This window comes from Lonchura striata, chromosome 1, assembly GCF_050655825.1.
Source record: "Lonchura striata isolate lonStrDom1 chromosome 1, ASM5065582v1, whole genome shotgun sequence".
Taxonomy (NCBI): domain Eukaryota; kingdom Metazoa; phylum Chordata; class Aves; order Passeriformes; family Estrildidae; genus Lonchura; species Lonchura striata.
Window position 1 is genome coordinate 31,952,079 of NC_140703.1, and position 27,837 is coordinate 31,979,915.

The window sequence follows — 27,837 nt, forward strand, 5'->3', positions numbered from 1 at the left end:
GGAGTCAGAAAGGACTGTCAGTAGAGTGGATTAGGTGTTGTGGGTTTCCATAGGACTATTTCAGAGGACACAAAGCCAAGGACAGACTATTGAGAAAGAGAAGAAAGCATGGGATAATTTGGTTTGGGTAGCAGAATTCAGAGTGCCTATGAGGTTCCTAAAGGCCAGGTGGGCTTGAGAGACAACAGGGGATGAGTGGGGCAGAAATTCACTCTACCCTTGACAAGATCTGGGGATAAGGCAAAGCAGAGGAAGCAGGGGGAAGGAAACCCTGGGAAACCATAGGGAACAAGGGAGGAAACCTGGAAACTTAGGCTATGTGAGAGACCATACAGACTTTAAGGTGATGAATATGAGGCTGGAGATATCAGATGAGGCTGGTCAGGACCATTTAATACTCTCACCAAAGCGGGACAGAGGAATGAAACCAAGGATTTTCAGTCTGCTGTAAGATTTCACAGGTTGCAGCAATCAACCTGTGAAATTTGTACTATTATTTGTAGCAAGCCCTGTAATCTGAGATGTATTGTTGAATGGCTCTACCAGGAATTGTTCTCAGGATATTCTTAAAGACAAACATTTAACAGGGCCCAGATTTCCCCTGTTTGTCAGGACCAAAGTTTAACCTCTGTCATCAGCACTTACCATCAAAATTCTTCCTCTTACACCAAAGCATATATTCAGGAGTTCCCCTAATGGTGCTTTGGACAACTCAGAGCTGTGCATTCCAAGAAATAAGTGGTGTCACCTGCTGTCACACAAAAAAAAACCCCTGTCACAATCCAAGTTTGATTTCCTGTCTGCTATCCTGACTTAGTAGTACATTTGCTATGGGCTAAGACCCAAAAAAAAACCTCAATAAAATCTGGATGTATTCATACTTCAGAGGTTTCAGATAATCTTTTAAGCCTGATACCAGCTATGAAGTTGGGAGCCAATTTACCCACACCCAGTCTCAAATCAATGCTATAAGGCATGAAAACAAAGCAGCTGTTACAGAAACTTCTTCCTTTCTCCAAACTGCAAAAATGTTACTGGCCACAGATTTGGGGGTTAACATTGCCATAGATGTATCCCAGTGCTATACTTTAATGGTTTTTTGTATCTTTAGGATCAAGGAGAGTCTCTACAGAAAAAGCAGGGTCTACCCACTCATACACAGAACTTTACAATTGCTGAATGAAAGATTTAGCTATTCTTGTGGCATTCCAGGCCACAAAATAAAACTAATAAATGAGGTGCTTTATTTTCCTAATAGTTTTCCCCACTTCGTTATAGGGTGGTTTGGAGATTCCTGGTAACAACCTTAGGCTACCTTTAAATCCCAGGCCTTCTTTGAGGTAATTTGCATGAGAAGGCTCTCATGACTTGATTTCATTGTCTTATAACCTTACTGTTGATGCCTTAAGTTTTAGCTTTCATATTTTACAGATTCTGTACTGCATTAGTATATAACTCTGAACTTCATATTAAGTGTTAGCAGCTTCTCTTCACAGTTTAGTTAGATGAACAATTCTTTTCTTCCTGAGAACCAAGGACACTGTTGCAGCTTCAGGCCCAAAAAGTATAAACAACAGTGAATGGATGAGAGCAATCTGGGAGGATGGGACTTCATAAACTGAAGCTGTATTTGGACAATTAATTCCAATATGTAAATAGACCAAAAGTGTGAAAAATGTGGGAACCATCATCCATCTTGGGTGTAGCCATGGCTGGGATCTTGTACTGCCCAAAGTGCATCCTCTGAAGGCCTTTTAGCAAATATCTATTTTATTCCTTTAGCACTGTCCAGCCTCTGTTCCAGGTAGCCCCTCAAGGCATCACTGTCACGATTTTAATGTCAAGTCTGCAGTGCAGGTGAAGATCCAAGCCCCTTTTTTTACTTTTTCTTTATTATCTATTTTTGTATTAGGACCCACTGCCAGTTCCGTATCTGCAGGAGTAGATTATTGCTTTCACATCTACTCAGTCCAGCTTTTATAAAGGAATATGTTTCTGCTTCTATTGAGTACACAAGCTCCTGGGACACACTCCCTTGACAGGAGGCTGGGGGATTGGTCACTATGTGAACCACCAGTAAATAAGCTTCCCAACTCACTAAGAAAAACTAAGAAAGCTTTCTGACTTGAGCTGGTACCTCAAATCATAACAGTAGAAAACCATCCAGGATCCTTGTCTGGGCTCCCCCCCTCAATCAAGTTTTTTTTAGGAATTAGTAATACTCTTGGTGATTCTATTTCACTAAGATATCTCCTTCACATTGCCAATATGACTGCAGCTATCAGAGGTCTTCAATTCACTTTTGGCTTTTCCTGGAAATGTTACAAATTCTGCTGCAAATGTTGTGGGGGAGTGGGGTAGGTTTTACAAAATCTAGTGATCTTTGTGCTGGTTTTCTATAACAGTCAATAGTGCTATTGCTGATCCCTCATCCAACTGACCAGGATCTCAGGAATGCATCTTTCAAGGAAGTCTGTGCCTCTGCTGCCATTCCTCACCACGAGTAGCTGTCCTTGCTTCTGCTAATCTGAGTCAAGAAGTAGAGACCACTTCCCTTTAACTTTCTTAATCAGGCTTACTACACACACATTCATACACAACAAGGCCATTCTAATTAATTAAAGGAATTCAGTGTAATATTTTATTTACAACCAGCTTCCCTCTAGCAGTTTGCACTCCTCCAGGCCAGGAGATGGATTAATGGAGTTACACATCAGGATTAGTTGCATAATATAGAGTAAATCCTTCAAGGACACTTATGCTCTGATATAGTTTATAATGCATTGTTAAGTTATGTCTGTTGCTGAGTTACCTGTGATTTACTGGTGGTGAAGTAATTCATATTTACACAGCAGATGAGATCTTGTGAAGATAAGAGTTTCTCAAGACTAGTGGAGGTAACACCACTAGCATTCTGCTTCTGGAATATCTAGTTATTTTCCTCTGTTACTTTGTTTTGGTTTTTGATAGATATCACCACTCAAGAGTGTGATATCAAAGTGTACATAACGCTGTGCATTTCCATACAATCACCCTCAGGTTTGTTTTCCTATGCTGCACAAATAAGATATATAACTTGAACAACTGGAAATATCACAGTCCAACAGGATTCCCTAACATATCTGTAATACACCAATCAGTTGCTGCCTAGTTATTATTACAATCTTCTCAGATGGAAGATTATCTGTTATAGACATGGAGAAACTACATCACTGTTTACTGCTGACTTGGTGAATTCTTGACTTTCTGTTCTGTGATCTCTCTGTACTTACTCTGACTCTCTCTGTCATTGCTTTTCCCTGTACTTCTGTTGCGCTCCTTCTTTTCTCTCACAACATACATCTTTAGAGCTTTTATTAGATGTTGAGATTTCAGATAAAGAATTCCAGTGCAATCAGAAATGTACAGGAGAAGTGTTGAAAGGCTGGTCTGGTTGTAGCTTGCAATTCCAGTGTTGCTCTTAAGATGGTAGTGTAAACTTGGGAATGCGATCCAGGCACTTTGTTTTTGCTGTTGCTGAAATGACAGAATATCTCTTATGATTTCCAAATTGGGATTTTTTAAGAGCTAATTTTTATAGTTAAATTATTTTGTGAATTTGAGAAAAAAAATAGAAAATGTGTTTTTATTTTTAAGGTTTGAGCATATATGTGATTCAGAGAGATTATATGCAAAAAACACATGGAAGAATAAGAGTTTCTGAATTGGCTTGGCAGTCTATGGCTCTGGAAGAGCAGGCAAATCTCTCTGTGAAAATTTGTCCAGGCAGATGTTTGGGTGCAATACTTATCTCTGACAGATAAAACTTGTCTGTACTCTAGCTGAGATAGCTTGGCTACTCAGTGGCTCTGAATGTATTAAGCATCTAATTATGTTAATTTATTTGTCTACCAGATGCTTAACATGGATGTGGGGGGCCAAATTTGGAAAGTAAATGAAGAAGAGATTTTCAGTTCTTCATAATAAATGAGTTGACTTTCCTTTCTTTCCTTTCTCTTCAGAAGCCACTTTGTGTAAGTTCTCCCCAATACTACTCATTACATAATTTTGTGTGTTTAACAGAAACCTTAAAATTTTTTTCAGAAGATCAAAATGGGGGATATCTAGCATATCTAACCAATTTTGTTTCTCCTTTACGTTCAATAGATTTTCTTACTTTTACAGTGCCTTTTATCTTTTCCATTTCCTGATGCTCAGAGTTTGTATTCCTGTGGATTTTGTGAAAGACTGGGATTACACTTACATCTTTGTAGTAACTTTGAAATATCATGCAATTTTTGCAATTCCCCCTTCCACTAAAAAAAAAGTAAGTTAAAAACAGAAAGATTAAAAATATAAAAACACTCCCATCCTGATTTGTCACCAGATAAGCTCATTTGATTTAATCTTACATACCTCCAGCACTCAAAATTTCCAGGAAGGTTAACAGGAGTTTTGTAAGAACATGGAATGTAGGGGTCAGGAACATTCAGAAGGAAAGGAATCCATGTACTGTGCAAATTACGTCTGTCTCTACATTAGCACTGAAATTACTTTTATAGTAGGCTAGGTAATAGCTGTGTTTGATTTAATTTTGAAAAGAAAGAAAGTACTGAAAAGGTGGCTGGGAGGAAAACAAAACTGGAGGTTATGTGAGAAATTCTACTGTAGTGTTTTTCTCTAATTCTCCTGTTATAATTTTCCCTTTTCAAGTACGTTGCTGGCAAATGCTAGCTTGAATTTCAGGTTCATCAAAGGTCACTTCATTCACACTCAACTATTCAGGTTTACTTTAAAAAAAAAAATTAAAATTCAAGGCTGACTTAAAAGGAATGCATTGTACTATAAAAAAGTGCAGAGTATTGTCTCTAGCAAGATAACTATCCCCAGTGACAAAAGTGGGTTTTTTCTCCCTTGTGCCCATGGCAGGTATGGGAAAATAGGAATTGGTTGTTGCTGAAGTATCTCCACACTCTGGCTTATTTGCACTTAAGTTTCTATAGTCCTGCAAAGGGCAGCACATCCTAACTGTGCCATGTATAATATTGATAAATACCCCAGGGCCATGGGGTGACTGAACTGCACAGAGCCAGCATCGTTCCATCATTGCTGGTCTGTTTCAATTATGTGTAGTTAGACACTGTGGTGTGAGAAACACATTTGGACAGGTTGTGCTTTGCATTTCTTCATGCTTACATTGCTATGGATGGCCTATGGATATAGAAGGGAATTTGTGTGGAAGAAGATGCTGACATCTGCTGTCATATTTGTTAGAAGGGGTCAAGCTGGAATCCAGAGAGTCCAGGAATCAGGACAGTCAGAATTACCCCATTTCAGAAACAAGAGAAGTCAAGGCATACACCAGTAAAGGGCATCACAGGCAGCCAGGATAAAGACAATATTTGCAGTAGGAGCTTGGAACAAGGAACAAGTAGAGCTAGAATAATGTCAGGAGCTAAAGGGCTAGAAACGACTCAGGAGCTGAGGAAAGGGATTCAGAGACCTAAAAACACCTATCAGGTAGATGGAAAACCACATACAGCAAAACTGTATAGACCTGCAATCCACACCTCAACTGCAAGGCTTTATCAGGTCCTTAGTTTTTGAATAAAACTATTCACAGCCTGCTAGACTGAAAGTCCATCTATGCTTAAGTGGTATGATCATGATGTGCTAAAGAGGTTTCAGTCCCTACCATACCTTACATATTTCATCCACCTTTCATCTCGGTATGCTATTTCTGCTGAAAATGCCCTCTACCATGAATTAAATAAAACAGCCTTTAGCAGTATTTGACTTTATATTCATACAGGTGGGTAAAGGAAAACTATTGAGGCAGCTTTACTGCAGTCTGAAGCTGTAATGAGAGCTCTGATGAGCCACCCACGGCCATGAGGTGAGTCCACCTGGTTTGCAGCTGCCGGGGCTGCCCTGGCTGCTGCAGATGTTGCCTCCACGGTTAGCTAAGAACACCTTCCCCAACCTGCTGGCTGACTGTTCTTCACTTCTGGTACCCCAGAGCTGCTGTCAGGGTGGCAGCACTGCCCAGAGGAGGCAGGAATAAATCACTGCTTTCCTGCCCTGCTGACACCACTCTTCTAGGGCTTCCTTGGAAAGTATTCTCTGCTTGGGAGAAATAGAAATTGTGTTTGTCTGTCAGAGACACCTAACACCTCAGTGTCTAAATACCTTTCTCAACTTCAAGAGGAGTTGCTTCCCCCACCCCTCACAGTGTTAGGAGGGACTCATTATTGATATTATTTTAAAAAATCTATTAAAAACACAATATATGCTCAAAACACCTGGCTGGTATAAACTCTAACCTCTCAAAGTAGCACGTAATATATTGTTCCTATTATGACAGCTTAACCTGACACTTCCTCCTGGATCGGGTCAACTCAGTGAATTTTACATTTTAGGGTATGATCCCCAGGTTTGCCTTAAAGCATTGTTTTTTGTGTAGCAATTGTGTGGCAATTTATGATTTTATAGAATAGGATACATCATGAATCGACAGAAGTTTGGATGTTAATCCTGCTTTTGTAGTTCTAAGAAACCTCTAAATAAGCCAGGAATTTCAAAGAGATGACTCAGTCCTACTGATTTATACACTTCACTCTCTTACCTTCTGATTCTGTTAAGGTCCAGGCACCCTAAGCAGAATTCTTTTCCACTACAGCAGGAGCAGGAATTAAGGGATATTTCTGTTGATTCAAGGTACAAAAATACTGGACAAATCTTCAGGGAAAGATGATTAGAAACTAGAAGCTTTCTCCTTGCCTTTTCTCTTTTCTCTTTTTATTTATTTGGGTTTTTTTTCTTTTACTTTTTGGTGTTTCTTTTCTCCCTCATAGCTTCCAGTTTCTTCACATAGAGAAGTATGTAGCATCTCTTAATTTTTATATTTCTTCTATTGCTTTGCAGGCAAATACCCCCTGACCCTGAACATGTTTTTCTGTGCCAAAATCAAGTTTTTGTTAAATATATTTTAAAAAAGGTTTTGTTAAATAGAAAGTTTTACCCCTTTCCTAAATAAGATTTTTCTGGAAGAAACTAGAAGAAATAATTAATTTGTAGAACATTAAATGAAAATGAAATATGTAAAGTTTACACATTAATCTACGTAAACCCTTCTTCCAGCTTGTGGAGGAAGGTGATTTTGTTTTATGTGGAGAAGGTGGAGTCTGTAAGGATAATTTCTTTAATGGGATTTGCAGACAGCTGAGGTGGGAGGTGTGTCCTCCTCTCTGCCACCTTCCCAGAGCCCTGTGTCTTTTAGGGCACGTTCCCACATGTTCACTCACCTTAAAGGTGTTTTGCCCGACTTGCTCAGCTGTCTATTTCAAAACTGCTTACATGTTGCTTTCCAGAGGAATTCAAAGATACAAAAGGAGGATGATTGCTTCTAAAGCCTAGGTTTGAAAATCAAAATAATAGAAGCCTAGGACCTTGATGCTGTATGAATTCTTCAGTTGCTGTACAGGGTCTTTTTGAGGGGTAGGCTGCTGGCAAGCTACTTCTAAATCAGACACACCTTTGGGTTGGGCTATTTTGGAAACTTAAGTAATTGATGAGGCTCAAGGTATGGTCTGCTAGGAACAAGTGATTTTATTGTGTGTTTTTACACGCACTTTGATCAGCTGATGCTGTTGACTGACAGTCTCCTCTGTAAGTACCTGAGGGCGGAGGAGTGACCTGAAGTGAGCCTTTCCTGACTTTTTCCCTAAGTGGGGATTGCTGGCTTTCAGGCAGCTAGGCAAGAGAGAAAAAGGGACCTGATATGGGGGTACCTTTATTTGGGGAGAGCAATCCCTTCTATTCCCGGATATGGAATGGACTAAGTCAGAAGCTGCAAGGCAAAAAATCCTGGGATAAACATCTGGATGAAATCTACTTACTCCAGCAGAAAAGGTACGGTGCACTTCAGCTTTCTTGTCTTCTCTTTCTTCCGCTGCTCTCCCTGTAGCCGATTCTCACTCTTCCCCCTTAGGCTTTTCTGCCAGTAGATAAACTTTAAACAACCCTGGAGCACTTTTCTCTATCAGATTTCTTCTTCCAAGGTGGAATGCTTCTGGAGTTCCAATCTTATCTTCTTTCACGGGTAGATTTACCAGGTTGCAATTGAATTACCCTGAGTGCAGTTGTTCAGTCACAAATTAATAATGTATTCTCTTGTCTTTCCTGCTTCATTGGTAAAGCTCACAGGAAAATGCATGAAGGTTTGTTATTATTATCGTTATTATTATTGTCATCATTATCATTACCATTATTATTATGATTAGGAGAGTGTGTGATGCATAAGCTGCAGTCAGCTGAAATAGTGGTGTCTTTTTGTCAGGATTTTGCTTTCTCTCTCTCTAAAGGTTGCTCTTACTGCGGGATAGAGTAGGCTGAATGTTGTTGAGCATTTTGGGGGTCAGTCACCTCCCGGGTCAGACTGTGGTTTCTCAGACCTCTGACCTGAGTGTCAACATGTACAGTGACTCCTCTTAGACCTTAGATTATCCAGAAGATTGGCTGTGTCTTCCCATGTGAGCACTGAAGGCTCCCTCCACACACAGAAATGTGGGACCATTCATGGAAATGCAGCTGGATCTGGTTTTCATTGTCATTTCTGCATGCACAAATGCTGCAGTACTCAAATAACAAATTGCTTCCAGTTGCTTGTAAAATCTGTTTTTTCTTTCCATGCATAACTCTGAACATCTGTGGGGACAAAAATGTGACTGTGTGGGACAATATCTGTCTATACATATGTGTATGTACAGATATGTATAGAAATATGCAAAGAAGCAGATTAAGAGGGACAAAAGTACATCTTTAGGGAAAGAATTGTATTGTTATCTAGATTCTGACCAAGTAATAAAGCCTGTGCCAGTTTACTTCAGAGCAGTGGGACTTGAATACACTTAAAATGGGAGGGACAATGGGAACAATAGTGCTTCTGTGGAATGCTGAAGTGTTTACATTTTGATGTGTTCATGAAAAGCATCAGAGGTGACTGAAAATAAAGTTCTCAGCAGATTCTGTAAGGACCAAATGAGTACAAAATAGAAGCTTAAATGTATTTATATATCAAATCAATGATATACTAATAATTAATACCAATAAGCAATAAATTGTAATGCAGTATTTTTTGATTATAACATTATCTTAATATTTTTAAGTCAAAGAGATGTGGAATGGAGCTCTGCTGATCTCCAGATAGTGTCCCACTTGAACTCTTGCCAGCAAGAGATCACATTGCTTAAGCTCTGTCTAGCTCAGTCTTGAAAGCTTCCCAGGATAGAGATTCCACCATATCCTTAGGTACCTGTTACAGCGCTGTAGTAACCTCCTAGTGAAAGAGTTTGTTCATTCTTTTTTTCCCAAATAGTCAACCTGATTTTGATGCTATTCCTGTCCCTTTTTTACCATCTGCTGTTGCCAAGAGAGGTTTGGTCCCTTCCTTTTTGTTGCTGCCTTTCACACAGGCTCCTGTTAGATTGCCACTTCTCTTTGCTTATTGGTCCTCATGAGTCATGTGCTACAGGCTCATGAACATCTTGCGTGATGCTGCTGATGGAAGAAAACAGAAAAAATGTTAGTCGCATATACCCTTCTGCATAAACTTCTCTTAGATCACTGCAGTGCAATCCCACTTGCCCCAAAGTTAACTTTTCTGTGTTTCTTTATAAAGCTCTCTGTAAATCACATGCAGTGTGCGCAATATTCACTGTGAAATCAGGGTTGCATGGGGACACAATTGTTCCCTTCCATTTTAGGTCTATATGTTTCCCATAGGTTTCAACTAACACAAATTAAGTTCCTGCTATTTGGTTACAAATTGCATGGTGCCAATATGTGAAAAATTTATTGCTAAAGAGCAACAGGACCAGTTCATCCTCCTATTATCCTACTCTTTCCTTTCTTATCCCCAGGGATGCTCAGAGTTTGAGGAGAAAAAATAATGAACATTTTGCAGAGGACTGGTTTTATTGCTTTCATATTTTTAGTTATGTAGAGATAGAAAAACACAGCAGGAAGACCTTCTTTGGTGACTGGTGTGTGGGAACTGCTCTCATGAAACCTCTGCTTTTGTGGAAAAACTGTTGTAAGCCAAAAGGGCTTTTGCTGTGTCCTGTCATTTTGTGGTATAGAACTGCAATATTGTGGCTTCAGCTTGAGTTCTTCTTAGTGAAAATGGCATTGGAATACATACAGTAATTAGCAGTGATTAAATTCTACTATTGTCTTATTGAAAGCCAGTGGTAAATATGTTACTGTTTAACTGGCATTCTCTGATCACACACAAAAAGTCTGCAAGAGAAGAACAAAGCTTTTTTTTTCTGTCTGATGACTGGTGATAATACCTAAAAACTGATTGTTTTGGTAGTTGTCACCTTCCCTGGTACTGATGTTCATTCTCTTTCTTCCTGTGAAACAGTCCTTTGAATCTTGCTAGCAGTAGATCTTGGCATTATTCACAGAAAAGGATTAATATTCCACTCTATAATATTTCCCCATGGGAATCCAGTTTCAGAAAATGCAATACAGCCTCCTAACATTGAAGAGGACTTTGAGTTTATTTGGCCTTAATCTTCTGGTTTCTCTCTGTCGAAGAGTCCTTTTTAAACCCTTTAGCTCAATGTGGAGTCCCAGGGACAGTGGTCACATCTCATATGTCCTCTCTAGAATCATCTTTGGAAGCAAACTCCGGGATCTACACAGCCTGAAGCATATGAAAATAATCCCTCAACGTAATTCGTTAACGACAGAGAACAGAAATATGAATACTTACAAAAATTTGGGCCTGATAAATGTGAAGAAGAATCACGTGTCTCTCATAGTGGAATGGATCCTCTAGAAATGATTTTCAGTACAAGAATTTCCAAGGAAATGTGAACAAATTCCTCCTTGAATGTGGTTTTAGCAAATCCACCCTATGGAAATTCCACTGTTCATAAAAAATAAGCAATATATAGATTAGAACAAGTGAGTACATGGTTACAGTACCTGTAAAAGTATAACAATTATGTAGTATTTTTCCTCCTGCTGTTGCGTGTATTCATAACTCTGGCTGATAAATAGTAAGTAATGCAGCAGAGGTGTCTGGAACAATTTGCATAACTTAAAGAGAGCTATGGTCATTCCAAAGGTGTCACAATCAAACCTTTAATTTCTAAATTCTTTAGTGCCTCTTTAGTCTCCCAGGCATATTATCAAGGTGCTTTGCTTACCCTGGAAACAAATGTGGCACAAATAAAGAAGCAGCTCAGCCTAGTGCAGGTAAACCGGATTGTTTAAGAGTTGAGCAGGGACACAGAGAGCCTTCAGCTTCTACACAAATATTTTTCAAACTGCTAGTGAATGAGATGTCCCCAGAGTTTGGCTGTTCATTTGTCTAAACAACATTTCTGAGTTTTCATCCCACAATTTAACGTAGGATTAAAATCCACAATGCCTATCAGTCTTAATTGGTTCATTTGCTCCCAAAGGTAACAGTGAAATAAAGATGGCATCTTCCAGTTCCAGAGCTTCATTTATAGCTTGTTTCAACAACAGTGCTTCTGAGTAGTCAAGATGCAAAGGATAATTGGCTGCTGAGCATAAAATAAAATCAAATGCATCAATAGCAGCATTTCTGGTCTTTTCTTCTACTGATTCACCTTCATCCTAATGGAAGTTCTGAGACTAATAATGGAAAACAGTTTCCCTAATTTCACAAGTGTAAATGTCCTCCAGAAGTGGTGTTTCCCCAGCACTGCACAGACATACACACACCCAATCTCAGCCTAAGATGCATCTCAGGCTCATAGATTTAGGAAGTTATATTTCCTCAACTTGGCCATAGATTTCCATATAAAGAAGAAAACATGAAATTTTTGCCCTGAACTCCCCGCTCCCCCCAAATAAAAAAAGCTGTTAGAAAAAAAATTATTAGACACAAACCTGGAATAAAACAAAGGAACACAAACCTGGAATAAAACTGCAAGACAGTCCCTACTGAGGAGGGTTGGAAGTTTTGATGCAGAATGAGGCTATACATGAGAGAAAAAAATTGTTTTATGACTGCTTCAGTGGCAACAAATAACAACTAACAACTTCTAAACCATTAAAAGAGTTCTAGAATGAGATTATTCTTATGGTGGTCTTAGATGCAGAATTAGGAAGAAAAAAAAATGTTAATGCAAGAAGACTGCCCTGCTGGAAATGACTGATCAAGATTTCTATTGCTTTGTGTGGCAGACAGTTAAATATCTGAAGGGATAAGAATTCCCTATCAGTTTCTTGTCTAGTAACATTGGCAATTATTAACCTGTTTAATTTATTTCCAGAGAAGCTCTGTTTGTTCTCAGCTGAAGGGGCTTTGACATACATGAGCAAGAGGTCCCAGTTAAGTTGCTGAGTCTTGTTGCTGGTGCTGAAGAAATTTGCTGACCCTGTTGATTGTCCAAGCCCCTGTTATCTGGCTCCTTTTCACTTAGTGCAATTATTCCCTAACTCCTTTTTTGGCATCTTGCTAGGTGATTGCTTTGTTCCTCTTTCATCTGGTTGGCTTCCTCTAAGCAGCCCTCTGCTCTCCTGAAGGCTTCCTCACATTTGCATGCACATGCTAGCAGAAGGAAGGGAGAAGATGAATCTCCTCTGGCAATTTCATGATTCATTCTGGAGCATGGCTACTCTGAGCACAACAGGGAAAGAAGAGAAAGCTAATATCCTGATGATGAATTTATAGCTTACGTTAAAATAACTGCTTAAAACCTCAGGAACAGACTCTCTATGGACATAAAGCTTGAAGCTGGAAGAAAACTTAAATTAGAGCAAAGAATGGGGAAATTCCATATAGTAAATGATTGAAGTTGTAGAATCTGATAAGGGAAGAACAGAAAGAGATGCTTCATTGCATTTCTGGTGAGTTCAGTCATTAAATAGAATCTTCAGATTGGTTGTTGTCCAGACAGTTCACATATTTCAGATATTTCCCTGTTCTGAAAGAATAATCATAGCAATCCAAATTCTTCTTTTTATAATGAAATTAAGACTTATTTACTAGTCTTTGCTTTCTCTATCTCTCCATAAGTGAAATGAGCAGGCTGCACTCCAAAAGAAGTGCTTAAGAAGCTAAAAGGGTACATATTACCAGCAGAAAGTGCTTGTGAAATCTCTAGCCTTGTTTAGAACTGTTTTACATTACTCCCTCAGTCAGAATCTGACCTACATTTTATCTTCTCTTTGTTTCACAATGGATTTTCGGGTGTTCCTGATTTTGCCCTCACCTACATTGGAAAAACAGCTCACGGCTTCCCGAGCAGATCATGGAACCATCTGTGAGGAAAGCTGCCCGATAGGAAGGCATGATCAAGGTTCACTCATGCCTCCACACTGACACATTCCTTAGCAAGAGCAACCCAGGAGCACATCCAGGTGGATACTGCTGTGGTTCTCCCTGCCCCTCAGAATTACTGGTTTGCTATGGAGCTGTGCTTAACCTGAACAAATCCTGTAAGGCAACATCCAGCCTGCCTAGTGTTACAAACTTAACTTAGCTGGGTCATCCAGGAGCTTAGTATTCCATGATTCCGTAGCTGTTGAAGGGGATGAAGAGGATTAGAAGAGAAGATTAATTTAGATGTGCTGAATTATCATCTCAAGGTGTCCAGATATGTCTGCTGAATCTTTTTCTGAAAGCCAGCCTCACTGTTCTGTGACATAATGGTACTTTCTGGAAGCTAAGCATCTACTGTGGGCAGCACTGTTAAGAGACTTAAGTCACAGATTTTACCAGCCGCTGCTTTGACACACAAAGAGGCCCAAGTAGTAAAATGCAGAACTCTGTGCTCTGTGCTGTGTTTAATCCATCAGGAAGAAAGTTGGTTAAATATGCCAAAGTTAAATAATTGAAAATGTTTTGAAGGTTCTAAATTCCGGTGACTTTAATTTTTTATATTAGCAAATTTGCTTCCCCTGGTTTTTGACATTTATATGCTCAGTACATTGCTGTAATGTATTAAAAATTAGTTGATAATTAGAACAGTATGTTTTAAATGAGGTTAAAATGTTTCCCCAATTATGAGACAGAAAATTAAATGAGAGTAAAAGCATGTGCCAGGAACACGTAACTCACAAACCTTTGAGGCATCACAAGCAGTGTGCCATGACATTTGCAAGCATTTCTAAGTTCCTCTTCTAGTTTGCTCTTTGGCCTGAGATCTCTGGTGTTCTAAGCCCAATTGGAGGTTGCTACAATAAGAAGAAATTTTTGACAATTTTGCCCTCAGTTTCCAAAAGCTGAGCATAGTATTTTTTGCGTGCCTTCCTCATAGCAGTATCGTGATTTAATTAGATGTTTACAAGAATTTTGGTAATTTTTGAGAGCAAGATAGTGTGTTTGTGTCCTCCCATGTTGTCTCTTGCCCAATCCTTCCTCCTCTCTGAGGTCATTTGAGGGATAAAGGCCTCCCCAGTAAAGCATCAACATATTAATTGTAGCATTGTTTATACTATTGAAACCCCACCTCTTTCCCACTTCCTGCCCCTGAAACTTGTCTTTTCCAGAACCACAGAGCCTTTCTTAGCCAAAATAGTGGCAGAGGTGGCAGACTGACTTCACTAACACTGAATCTTAAGACTTTTGCTTAGAGTGCCTCTTCATTTAGTTCCTGTTTGTGTGATCCTAGATGCAATCTCCTCATCAAATCATCATTAGTTAGTAATGAAACTGACGCATGAGTAAGCTATAGAAGGAATACTTCCCTAACTAGGAGTGTGAAGGACATATAAAAATATCTCAGAAGGGCTCCCTGATTTGTTGAGGATGGTTCTTTTTATCCTGAATGTTTTTATTTCTCCTCTGCTCTTCAGGGGTTTTCTAGTTTAGTTTCTCATGACTTAGATAATGGGGTGTTTTTGGTGACAGGAAGTGCACATTTTGTGGAATGATAAACATGATGTTCAGTTATACTAAGATTACTTGTAGCCCATGCCCATTAATTTATGCTCATTCAGATGATTTCTATTTATCTGTATAATTCTGATATTTTTTGTTTTGCTTTATCCCTCAAGTTTTCTCAAGTGTCTTTCTACTATAAAAGAAAGCAGAACTCTCATGTTTTAAGTGGATTAAATCCAGAAATAATGGCATATAAATTTCTTTTTAATTCAAGATCTTGTTGTTCATAAAATAATAATTTAAAGCAAGAAATACATATTCCTGTAAGCCACGGAATTCATGTTGCCTGCTTTCCTGTTGTTTTATTGTTAAACTGTCCTATACTTAAGATGAATGAGTTGTAGGAAAACATTTTTTGCAATGGGCCATCTATAGTCCCTATGTCTCTGATGTGAGTTTTAATGTGGCTTATAACAGAGTTATATTCACAAGTAATGTATCCTCACATCAGTGTTACCACTTAATGCAAAGCATCTATTGCTTTATGTAGGATTTACCCCTAAAAATCTTGTAACTAAATAATGCCAGTATACATGGAACATCACCAGGAGGAAGCATTTACTGTATCTGCAGGTATATGGTTTGACTAATGTATTTGTCCCACATGGGCTTTTGGGAGGAGTGTTTAAACCGACTATTGCCAGTTGTTAGATGATAGTAAAGGGACAGATAGAGATTGGTAGAAAAACAAGGGCTGGTGTTTTCCTGGTTCATATCAGCTTGAATTTGTAATTTTCTACTGTAATCCTTAGACTTATTCCACATCACACATTGCAGCCTGACCTGGCCACACTAGATAATTAAGATCAAATTAAACATCTGTACTAGAAAACAGCAGGGGTGAGACAAAACCACAGAATTTTCATTTGAACAGAGATCTAAAACTGACCTTTTCTTGTTGGGAGAGAGGAATCTTTTTCTATTTCATACTGAAAACTCATTATACATATTTATTTTCTTTTGGTTTGAGAGTCTTTCCTCCCCTTTAATTGTTATCTCCTGAATATGGATACTTACAATTCTTTATTTATACAAAATCAAGAAATGCAAAAGCCCACCTCAAAACACTTTTTGATTTATGATTTAAAAGATGAACTGAAAAATACTCAAGGATAACAGAAATATTTACCTCAATTTTGTAGATTTTGGGGTTTTTTTTATTATCTATGGCCAACTCATGACTTTGAACATTGGCAAACTTTGGATGCTGAACGAACATTGCAGGTAACTCTCTTCAGATACTTCCACAAATTGATAGGAACACCACCTGAGCCTTCTGTTTTCCAGGCTAAACAGTCACAGTTCTCTCACACTTTCCTCAGCTGGGACATGTTGTATTCTCATGATCATCTTTTGCCTTTTGCTGAACTCTGTCCAGTAGCTCCCTCTGTGTTTAATACTGAAGATTCTAATACCTGGATGCAGGGCTCTAGGTATGGCCTCACCAGAGCTGAGTAGAGGGGGAAGATCACCTCCCTTGACCTGTTGTTTGCTTCCATAGACCTTGCTCTAGTGAAGTTTGGTGGCTGTACTTATAAATTCTTCATCAAACCCAAAAGATATACTAAAATAACCCAGATCCTCATGGAAGACTTGAGGACATGCTTCAGCTATAAGTGAACCACTCTGTCTGGAACTTGTTTGAGCGCATGCTCTTTCTCAGGACAGGAACATATTTCAGTTCTCAACAATTTCCTCAGTTCTCTCAGCACTAGAGAAAAAAGTAGTATAGCTAAATTGTAAAATTTTTCTCCATAACTTTGTATATGGAAGAACTACATTTCAGAGCTCAGTCTCTTAATTATAGGAAGTGTTGCTAGAACACAGGTGGAATTCTTGTTTTTCCTTTCCCATCCACTATGGAAGAAATTCAGACAACAATCTTTTCTTAATTTATTGTGCTGTGTGAAGAAACAACTGGCTTTTTCTGGCTCCGGAGATAAGTGTCTTCTTGCAGAAGAGCTTCAATGACCCATCATTCACTATTTCTGTACCCCAAAAAGTGGGATATCAAAACAAGAAGCATTCTGGTTGTTTCCCTTGTCTTTCCCTCTGCTGCCACCATACGGTTCAGCACCAGTAAGAGATGATGAACTTCAGTGTGTTTTTAGAATTGCACTGCTTGCTTTTTCCTGTGGTTTTTTGTGTGTTTGTTTGCTTTTTGTTTATTTTGGGTTTTTTATTTTGTGCATTCAAATAATACCTCAGATGGTAGATGTGCATTGCTGACTTTTCAGTGAAAATGTTCAAGATACACACTGTCTTGAGCAAAGGCCATACTAGCTCTGGAGAGAGGCACCATGTGTTTGACTTTGTTCCTTATCAGCCACTTTTTCTTGACTCCAGGATCTGGGAATCCCCCCTCCTCCAGGCTGCCAAAGAGAACAACCTCTCTGCCATTAGGAAACTTCTCACTGACGGAACATGTGATATCTATCAGAGAGGTAACTGGGATTACTTGAAAAAATGGCTTTCTGTGGAAGGCAAGAGCTTCCTACAGTGAGCAGCTTGTTAGCTGGTTAAAACATTTGCATCAGCAGGCTCAGATGACTTAACTCTATGTCAGCAGCTTTGCAACAAAGTGAGTTTTCTGACTTGGTTGTGCTCATTCACTTAATGCTTGAGGTTGGCTGTCGCTTACAGACACCTGAAGTTTCTGCTCAGTTTTCAGATTTTGTTGAAGGACAGAGACTGTGCAGTTGTGTGGCTGTACCAGGCACTACTCAAGGGAGAACATAGTTCTCCTGTAATTCCCCACCTCAATGAATATATTTCCGCTTTTTTTTTTTTTTTTTTCTGCTTTCTGTACAGTTGAACATCTTGGCAATTCTCATCTTTGTCCTACTGCTTCTAGGCGCAGTGGGAGAGACTGCCCTTCATGTAGCTGCCATGTATGATAACTTGGAGGCAGCAGTGGCTCTGATGGAAGCAGCTCCTGAGCTTATCAATGAGAGGATGACATCAGAACTTTATGAAGGTAATATCACTGGGAAAGAGGATGGGCAGGATTCCCTGCAGATGGGGGCGGGGGGGCAGAAATGCTACTTGTACATTTGGAAAATTGGCTTATAAGGTTCCTGGTTCAATATGTTGCTGAACTGTTACACAGCAAAACCAACATGCAAATGGCTTCTGGCCTTTCTTGGAAGGTGGAATTATATTAAACATGAGTACATACATGTACAAAGATGCAAAGGCCTTGACCAGGGAATTGCAAGGATATATACAGTTTTCTTTCTGACATACTCATTTGTAAAAAAAGGATATCTGCCTGACCTCCCCTGAAAGCAAAAAAGCTAGTTATTTGATTGAGAAAATGTGAAATGTGGCCACTGCTTTTAAGGCTAGACTCTTATCCAGATTTTTAAATAATGCTTCTGGTCGAGTACATAGAAATTCCAGTCTTAATCTCAAAACCAATAAAATAATAATAATGGGGTTTTAAAAATTCTAAAGCCTAGTTTGAAGGATTAGAGGAAGTCTTTGGGAGTTTTGTCTTGACCTTATCTTAATTTCTTATGAAAGAAAATATAGTCAATCTCATAACTTTGTTTGCTTCCCAGGAGAGAGTGACATGTCTTGATTTTCCCTAGAAAAAAACGTAGAGAATGCACATTGTTGGGGTTTTTTGGCAATTTGTAAAGTCAGTTTTAATAAATGAATGAAAAGATTTAAGTGGAAAGGAACATTTCTACTTAGAAGGGAAACCTTCTAAGAACCTTTCTACTAGAAGGGAAAGCACAACCCTTTGCACACAACAGGATAACGTCAAAGCCAGTTCCTTTAGCTGCTGTCCATTTACCGTGACTGACGTGAACTGCAGGCTGGTGATCAGCCTGAAGTTGCTTTGTTGAATGACAAGGTTTTGTTTCTGTGTCTTGCAGGGCAGACAGCTCTCCACATTGCAGCAGCCAACCAGAACACCATGCTGGTGAAGGCTTTGCTTAAGAGAGGAGCCAACGCCAGCACAGCAAGGGCCACTGGGCACTTCTTCAGGCGCAGCTCCCAGAACCTTTTCTATTTTGGTACAGCCTTAAGTTCTCCCCTTGCTGCTACGGGAGGGAACCAGCAGAGTGGTGAGGGGATGTGGGGGAGCCTTCCTTTAGTCCCCATCTGAAGTGGATAAACAGAGGCTCCTATCTCCAAGTGTCATCAGACATACACCTCTTAGCAGAGGGTATGACCTCCTCTGAGGGTGTGAATGTTATGTGAATACAAACAATACACAATTTATAGCTTTGCATGTATGCAAATAAATATATATATATTACATAAAAGTTGTAATTTAGTGTCTCCCTAGCAGTAAATTACATGTCTACTTCTTGTGGAGATAAACCACTGAAAAGATAATTTCTTCCTTTTAGTGTTGTGTGGGACAGGTCTTTTTTAACTTTTCTGATTAGGATGAGAAGTGGGGCAGGAAATTTACAAGCTATCTAAGGAAACTCTTCCTTTCATATCCTATGGCTTCATAGCATGGATAGTTTTCCCTCAGCATGCTTCTCTCTGCCTCCTGGATCCTTAATGTTGTTTCTCCCCATTCCTTTCATTTCAGGAGAACATGTTTTATCATTTGCTGCCTGTGTGGGAAATGAGGAAATTGTGCAGCTGCTCATTGAGAATGGAGCTGACATTAGAGCTCAGGATTCTCTGGGTATGTGCGGTGGGGCTCAGTGAATTACATAGAGTGGATCTGGATATTTTAATTCAGGCTGTCATCCGTGCATGCAAATAAAGAATATTCTGGCTAGAAACAGCTGTGGGATGAGGGATATGTGGAAAATAAGAGCCATCAGTCCATTCCCAATCTTTGCACAGGGCTGGGCTATTCCAGATACTTCATCCAGTCTGCTTCCTTCATAGGTAACACTGTTCTTCACATCCTGGTTCTCCAACCTAATAAGACGTTTGCCTGCCACATGTACAGCCTGATACTTTCCTATGACAGGAACAAAGAGGGACCAGGGTCACTTGAACTGATTCCTAACAATGAGGGGCTTAGTCCATTCAAACTGGCTGGAGTTGAGGGCAACACTGTGGTGAGTTTGTGTGAGACTGGTACCTCTGTACAAAAGAAATGGAGACCTTGAAATAACATCATTCAGAGCAAGGGTGTTTGTGTATGTTCTTAGTGGGTAGGAGATACATAACAAGATATTTTTTTTTTTCCCCAGAAATCTTATGTAGGTCCCAAAAACCCTTTATAAGAAGTTTCTTTATCCTAATGATAGAAATGAGTGCTTAAAGAATAGATATTTTCCCCCAATTTTTGGAGCATTTGAGTTAAACAGATGTTAATAGACACATTTAACCCAAGCAATTTTTTTAAAGGCTCACAGAAATTATTGTCTTGTTTGTCTAGATTTCATTACTTTAAATGTGACAGATGGCAAACCTCTTTGGGTACCCACAGGCATTTATTCATAGGCAAAATCTTAGCATTTAATGCAAACCCTCATCCTTCCACTCACTGAAAAGACAAAGATGGTCAATGTTTCTTCTGTAGGGGAAGAAGGGACAGGATCATTTCCCTTGTCACACCTCTTTTCTGATGTCTTGTAGAAGAGTATTAAAACATTTTTTTTCTAATCAAGATGTAATTCCATCTGAAGTCTGTTGTGAGGAACTATAACAGTGTCAAGTAACTTTAGCAGTTTGATTACAGTAAAAATAACTCATCTTTTACATCAGGCATGAGCTAATAATCATATCGGAATCAGAAAAAATTCTTCCACTTCTTAGCCTGCTGTAATTGTTCCCAAGAGATCGAGAACCACAACTACCAAGTTCAAGGAAACTATGTCACAATTGAGGGTTTTGAGCAACTTTATTTGTTCTCATTGCAAAAACACTATATACTGGAAACCTTCTGAGATCGTTGCCTCCCTTCTTTTCTCCTCAGATGTTTCAATACCTTATGCAGAAGCGGAAGCAGAATCTCTGGTCCTTTGGCCCCTTGAGCACTGTGCTGTATGATATCACAGAGATTGACTCCTGGGCTGAAGATCAGTCCTTCCTTGAGCTCATAGTATCCACCAAGAAGAGAGAGGTACTGCACTGCATACATTCTGTGTGCCGACCATGGTGATTACAGAAGGGGAGGGATGATAAGAAAGATAAGTTTGAAGGTTCAAGCTCACTGATACAATCCATAGAGCATGGTACATTGTGCCTGAGCTGCAGATGACACATGAAGTACAGACGTTTATTAATGGTCTGGCTACATCTGATGCTTTATATACAGTTTCTTCTGAGGTGTGAAAATGCAAGGTTATTGGAAGAACTAGGTATGAACAAACCACAGAAAAGGGTTTTCTCTCGGCAGGCTCAAAGATACACTAAGAACCTGTGGAGTAGCTCTAACAAGTATCTTCCTGTAGCTGTGATACTGATTAACTCTCACAATATCCCATGAGACAGGAGTACATTCAGAAATCCTAAACTGGAGTGCATTTAGAAACCACTCATTGTTATTATTCCCTTCATTTAATGACAGGTTATGACTCAAAACAAAGTGGGTGAATTATCTCTGCTGTAGGCTCAAAAGCTTGTAAAAGGATTAATAAGACAAAAATAGCTGAGTGTAATGGCAAGCTTTGATAGATCTCCCTAGGACTTTCAAGGTACACAACCCTATCAGTTGTAATGACCTTAAATAATCCTAACAGGACAGGAAATGAATCAGAAGACACTTCAATTAGCACAGTTCTGCCCATCCTGTATTATTTCCACCTATCAAAATTTTAGTCAAACCTTTCTAAATACAGTTTGTGCTTCTGAAGAGTTTTGCTATGGAGCTGCTATGTCTATGGAGCTCTCATTGCTCTTAGTGAAATACTCTACATTTCCATGAGTGGGGATACATATGGAAATCCAGGAAAAAGCTGTCCATGTCAAAAAATATAACAGGCTTAGAAGTTGTCCACTTTAGAAGACTAAATCATAATTCTAAAAAGATAGCAGAATATTGGGCTTCTCTTATCCCAAGACATTCATTTAGTGCATGCAGATTCAAGAATACTGATCTCAGAAGATAAGATGTCCCCAAATATCAAGAGATAAAATTATTTTTTTTTAGAATGCTCTTACTTATATGCAGTTGCAATTTTTGATGCATAACTAGCAATTCTTTTTTGCACTTGATATGTGGGGCCCAAAATGTTTGCTGTCTCTCTAGAAAAATGCCATGTGTGACGCCATCCCATCATCCCCTCCTAGTTCAATATTGGAATAGAGAAGCACCTTTAGCCCCAGTCAGAAGGAGATTCTTCTTGTATTAAGGGGAATGCATACACACAGAGGTCCTAAGATATATTTTCTGATCCTGAAGTGGTTGAAAAGTAAAAAAAATAGATGGGAACTAAGCTACAGGAAGATTATAGTAAACTTCAGACTTGTATTATTCCTTTGAAAATGAAATTTATTCTCCTTTGCAAAGAATTCTAGAATGCTGACTTCTGCAGAAACCAGAACACCCATAGGTGGATTCTCTCTCATGCAGTTTTGATCCTTTATGATATTTCATAGGGCATTCAAGAGTTTTGTTAGTCATGTCCATTTATGGAAACATTCCCTGCACTTTGTACACTCAGCAATTTTTGGCTGACTTAGAGGAAACAGGGCATTGTAGCAAGAGAAGAAAAACATCCAGAGTATATTAAGAAGTTTTTCTTTAAAGTAACCCTGTCACAACAATTTGATTCACATTTTCTTCTTGTTTACTGCAGTGGTCTCCTAAACAACAGAAAGTAATCTAGAAATATTTAAAAAAGTGTGTGGCTCAAATTCATAAGTTGTCCCTTCTACTTATGCTCTGTCAGTCTTATAGTATAAGATGAAGGTTTCATATAGGAATTCAATTAATCAGCAGATAATAAGGCAGAAACTTAAAAGGCAGTATTTTTACATAAGCCATAGTGCACCAGTCAAGTACAAATATCTTTTAGAAAAATGTTTCAGTTTTCTTATTTTAAAATGCCTGATACAGAAACTTCTGTTGTTGTACTAACAAGAATATTGTCATTCTCAGTTCTATGTTCTTACACAGAGCACAAATTTATTCCAGTATCTAACATGCTTTTCTTGTACTTCCCACTGGTACTCTCAACAGCTGTTCTCTGCAGGATATATTTCTTTTTTCCAAAGCTCTTTATTGTCAGACTGAGCAAATCCAATGCCCACTAGACCATGCCACTTTTGGAAAGTAAATTCAGTTTCATAATGCTGAATAGGGCAGATGAGAATAGTTTGTTAACACCCTCTCAGGAAAATTTGTGAATGCCATTAAAGCAACACACTTCTGGCAATTGATTCCTTCTTTCTGTCTTCCTCAGGCACGCCAGATCTTGGACCTAACACCTGTGAAGGAGCTGGTGAGCCTGAAGTGGAACATGTATGGCCGTCCCTATTTCTGTTTCCTGGCCTTATTCTACATCCTTTACATGGTCTGCTTCACCATGTGCTGCGTCTACCGGCCCCTGAAACCCCGCACAGGCAACAGAACCAGCAGCAGGGACAACACAGTCTATGTCCAGAAAATGCTCCAGGTACTGTGACTGTAGGAGCAGGAGCCCCTATTGGGCAATTCCCATGTAACCTACTTAACTGGAAAGTCCAATCCTTCCCCAGTCCTCAGCTGTTGCAGCTGCCCTCCTCCCCTCTTTCAGCCAGCTGACCTTTGTCAGGGAGGAATAGGAAGTGTGCTCTGTCCTCCATTGCTGTGGCTGGGCTGGTTCCTCTGGCATGGCCAGGTCTACTCATGTTTATTAAAATTAACAATAGGCTTTCTTCTCCCCATCCTCTTAAAATTTACTTTCACTTTATTTAAATTTTAATTTTAATTTTCATAAACTTTCTTTTTCAGGAATCATATGTGGCATACGAGGATGAGCTGAGGCTGGTGGGGGAGCTGATCACAGTCATTGGAGCTGTAGTAATTTTGGTCCTTGAGGTAAGAGAAACAGCTATACAGTTTCTAGTTTCATCAAGGCAGTTTTTACTTACTAGACAAACATGGATTTGTGCTCACTACTTGGTAGGGCTTATTTGCTTAGTCTGAGTGCTTCCACACAGGTCTGTGGCAATAGACATTGCCAACAGAATCTATTAGATGAGACAGAGACTGTGGCAATGTCCTAGTAAGACTCCAGGTGTGGAAGAAGCAATTAGAAGGATTGGGCGCACTCTCAAATACTGTCTGCAGGGTAACCCACAGTTCCTGTTAGCACCATCCATGGTCCAGCTGACTCCCAGATGTTGCTTCATCCAGCATCCATAAATATTCCTGTGCTTAGGGCTGCTGGGTAAAGTGATTTCTGTGCATAAACAGCAAAATTTATATTTAATTGGAGATCGGTTACTCTATGGACTTGTAACAGGAGCCTTTCTCAACTACCCTCCACTTGATTTTATTATAATAGGAAATAGAAGATTGAAGCTTTTTTGAGAAAACTCAAAAGATGATGACAGGAAGAACTGAAAATAAAACAGGTCTTGTAAACAGCTTTCTGTCTATATGGGGTGCATCAGGCACAGTGTAAGCAGCTGGCCAAAGGAGGTGATTGCCCCCTCTCTGCTCTGCACTGGTGTGACCTCAGTTTGAGTGCAGTGGGCAGTTTTGATTCTCTCGTATGTTCCAGATGGACAAGTCCTTCTTCCTGTGCTTAGTCAGGACTCTGGGGCTAAGGCTACAACCAACACAGTGTGAATTATAACAAACTCCTTTGATTCCCCAAGAAGATCTTTTTTGTCTTTGTTACTGAGGCACCTCTCTGTGACAAGTCTCTTAATCTGCCCAAGCATTCTTAGATTTTTCAGCAATCTCTGTCTCATCCCAAGAAGGGCCCACCTGGCTCAACCATTCTGATTTTAAAGTAGCATAGAAATTGATCCATCAAAGGAGATGTGGCTGACCCTAAGAACCTGTGAATATTGGTGGTTGCCATGACATTTAGTAGTGTTATGAAAACTGTCTGAGTCCTTAAGTTGACAGGATGTCTCTCTCAGATTCCAGATATTCTTAGAGTTGGAGCAGCAAAATACTTTGGACAAACAATCCTAGGAGGGCCTTTCCACATAATTGTGTAAGTGCAGAACATAATAAGTCTAATAAATATATCGTCTATCATTTTCCCTACTGCTCTCTTTTGCCAGATGAGTCACTTTCTCCATTTTTTTTTGAGTACTCTTTCTCTAGATTTATTTCTCTTAATGGCTAGATTAATATTTTCTTTATTGAACTTCTTTTTGCTGTCTCTTCTTCCTTGCAGCATCACATATGCTTGCATGATCCTGGTGACCATGGTGATGCGTCTCACCAGCACAACTGGGGAGGTGGTGCCCATGTCCTTCGCCCTGGTGCTGGGATGGTGCAACGTCATGTACTTCGCTCGGGGCTTCCAGATGCTCGGACCTTTCACCATCATGATCCAAAAGGTGTGAGACACAAACAAGTACGGGCTATCCTGGCACCTCTTTGCAGATAGGGAGAACTGTAAGAATACTGTTTTGTCCCTCAGGACTATTTGCTTAATTTTGCATTCATGTCAAATGGACAGCTTCTTGTCTGCACAGAGCGTTTTAGAACTTTCACGTTCTCTCTTTAGTGCAAAGGTTTCCTTTAGCCCACTCATGGTCTTAGAATCTGGGAAAAGGTTTTCATGGGGTGACACTGTGACTTAGTGGAACAGTTGGGCCTCATGGTGGCTCTGTCTTTGCTCTACAGATGATATTTGGAGATCTCATGCGCTTTTGCTGGCTCATGGCTGTGGTGATATTGGGCTTTGCATCAGGTGAGTCTACAAGGAGAAAATAATCATATGTTACCCCTGCCAACTGCTTTGGAATGAATTAAGAATGTGGGTTTTGATTAAATCTCTGATTGACTTCTTAATAGTTGAGAAATCTGGTGATGATGTTTAGCTTCTATTTCTATGAGCATGGTCACTTCACAGTACTGACTTCAGCTTTAAAATCATGAGTTTGGTTTTCAATTCTTCCTCTTTCCAGGGTAATAGAAACTAGGATAATTCAAATAATTACATATATTTTAAAGTCAAGGTTTAAGAACATACTGCATTTATGATATTTGTCTATGAAACATTAGATTAACACACAAAGATTTATTATATCTTTGAGGATGAAAAGATCACTAGTTTGCAAAATAAATAATCAAAGTAAATTTGGGTCATTTTATCATGGAGACCAGTGATTCTAATCAGGGAGTTATCCTTGCATAGAAACACATGCAGGTCCTGCCCAGAGCATTTTTTTGGTCAGAATCTCTTATAGGATTCTCTTATTCCTCCTGGAATGTGATTCCTATTGTTAAACTCCCTCTTTTTTTCCTCTTGATTTCTCTCTTCCAGCTTTTTACATCATCTTTCAGACAGAGAACCCTGAAAACCTCGGGCAGTTCTACAACTATCCCATGTCCTTGTTCACCACTTTTGAGCTGTTCCTCACTATCATTGATGGCCCTGCAAACTATGATGTGGACCTGCCCTTTATGTACAGCGTGGTGTACTTTGCTTTCGCCATCATTGCCACCCTCCTTATGCTCAACTTGTTAATTGCCATGATGGGTGACACCCACTGGAGAGTGGCCCATGAGCAGGATGAGCTCTGGAGAGCCCAGGTAATCTAGTTAAGGTGGGCATTCCTACCTTATTTCAAATAGCAGCTAGAAGCCCATCAGAGTTTTTGTTCATGCTGTGTCTCCCTAGATGTTTGTTCCCTACATGTGGAATCTCTTGTTAAATAGAATTGAAGCTGCATCTTTTTTTTTTTTTTTTGCAAATCACATTGCTGTGTAGCTGAGAGTTAAATTATAGTTATAGGGATTTAGTGAGGGGGGATAGAACATTAGGTAATGGTAACAGGAAGGCCAGAAATGTCTTTCAATCCATTAAAAGAAGATGGCCTGACTATCCTGGTCAAAAGGCAAAGAAATTCAACCAATTCTATAGCTAATCAACTGGAAATCCATTTCCTATGCTTTTCTGTGAGAAAGCAGTCAGACAGATGGTTAAATGTAGTCATGTGGCCACAGTGGCAAGTTGTGATGACAATTAAAGTGGGTATAGATACCATCCTCTTCTCTAGCTTGCAATTAATTACCCTAATCCTTTCCATGAGGTATAAAAAGACAGAAATGGAATAGTGTTTTAAGACCACCATTACTTCTTCAAAACATGGTGAAGCTGATCTTCAACAATTAGACCTAAATTAGTGACTGCCTTATTTGAAATGGTGCGTAGACTCTGTAGTTGTTTTTTTCCTTAAGGAGCTGTAATGAAGTACAGTATGGGTCAGTGCTGATATAACTAGTATTTTTGAAAGAGAGTCTGAGTTTTTTGTTTTCTAATTAATTTGAGTGTTTCCTTTTTTCTCATTCCAAAGGTTGTTGCTACTACTGTCATGTTGGAGCGGAAGCTGCCGCGGTGCCTCTGGCCTCGCTCGGGAATCTGTGGGCGGGAGTTTGGGCTGGGGGACCGATGGTATCTCAGGTGAGTTTTCTTGGAGTGTGTGCATACAAGGATCCAACAAGAAGAACCCAATGTATGGATGTTAACAAAGAGTCTTCCCAGTGGTCTTGGGAGTGTTCAAAGTGCTGGCCTTACACAATACAGACTCCAATCTGTCTGTGACTGATAGATAGACAAGCACTGTCCCCCTCAGAAAGCTCTGCTGTGCATTTCCTTGTGAAATCAACTCATGCCTTCTCATCCAGTAGTCACATTGGACAGACCCCAGAAACTGCATGGGTTATAAGACCTGAATTTTTCTTTCAAACTTCTTGTAAAGAGTATCACTGAACTTCACTGCTGTGCTTGGTTGGCCATCCCTGTCACTTGGATACATGAAACGCCAGAGGCAGAATCAATCTATCAGGCATTCAACAGCAATGAGCTGCCATGTGAATGACT

General features: G+C 39.5%; 1 protein-coding gene across 1 annotated transcript in view; it reads left to right on the forward strand.

Moving 5' to 3' along the window:
- Positions 1 to 467: 467 nt before the first annotated feature.
- Positions 468 to 27,837, forward strand: part of LOC110480824 (transient receptor potential cation channel subfamily V member 6) — a 31,985-nt gene continuing 4,615 nt past the window's right edge. Inside the window, exons 1-14 of the mRNA XM_021549083.3 lie at positions 468 to 7,890; positions 17,258 to 17,355; positions 17,766 to 17,888; positions 18,796 to 18,936; positions 19,467 to 19,565; positions 19,775 to 19,950; positions 20,814 to 20,960; positions 23,245 to 23,457; positions 23,775 to 23,861; positions 24,917 to 24,993; positions 25,180 to 25,345; positions 25,635 to 25,701; positions 26,278 to 26,546; positions 27,311 to 27,417. Coding sequence (XP_021404758.2) covers positions 7,760 to 7,890; positions 17,258 to 17,355; positions 17,766 to 17,888; positions 18,796 to 18,936; positions 19,467 to 19,565; positions 19,775 to 19,950; positions 20,814 to 20,960; positions 23,245 to 23,457; positions 23,775 to 23,861; positions 24,917 to 24,993; positions 25,180 to 25,345; positions 25,635 to 25,701; positions 26,278 to 26,546; positions 27,311 to 27,417 — 1,901 coding nt within the window. The 5' untranslated portion in view covers positions 468 to 7,759. The remainder of the gene's footprint in view (positions 7,891 to 17,257; positions 17,356 to 17,765; positions 17,889 to 18,795; positions 18,937 to 19,466; positions 19,566 to 19,774; positions 19,951 to 20,813; positions 20,961 to 23,244; positions 23,458 to 23,774; positions 23,862 to 24,916; positions 24,994 to 25,179; positions 25,346 to 25,634; positions 25,702 to 26,277; positions 26,547 to 27,310; positions 27,418 to 27,837) is intronic.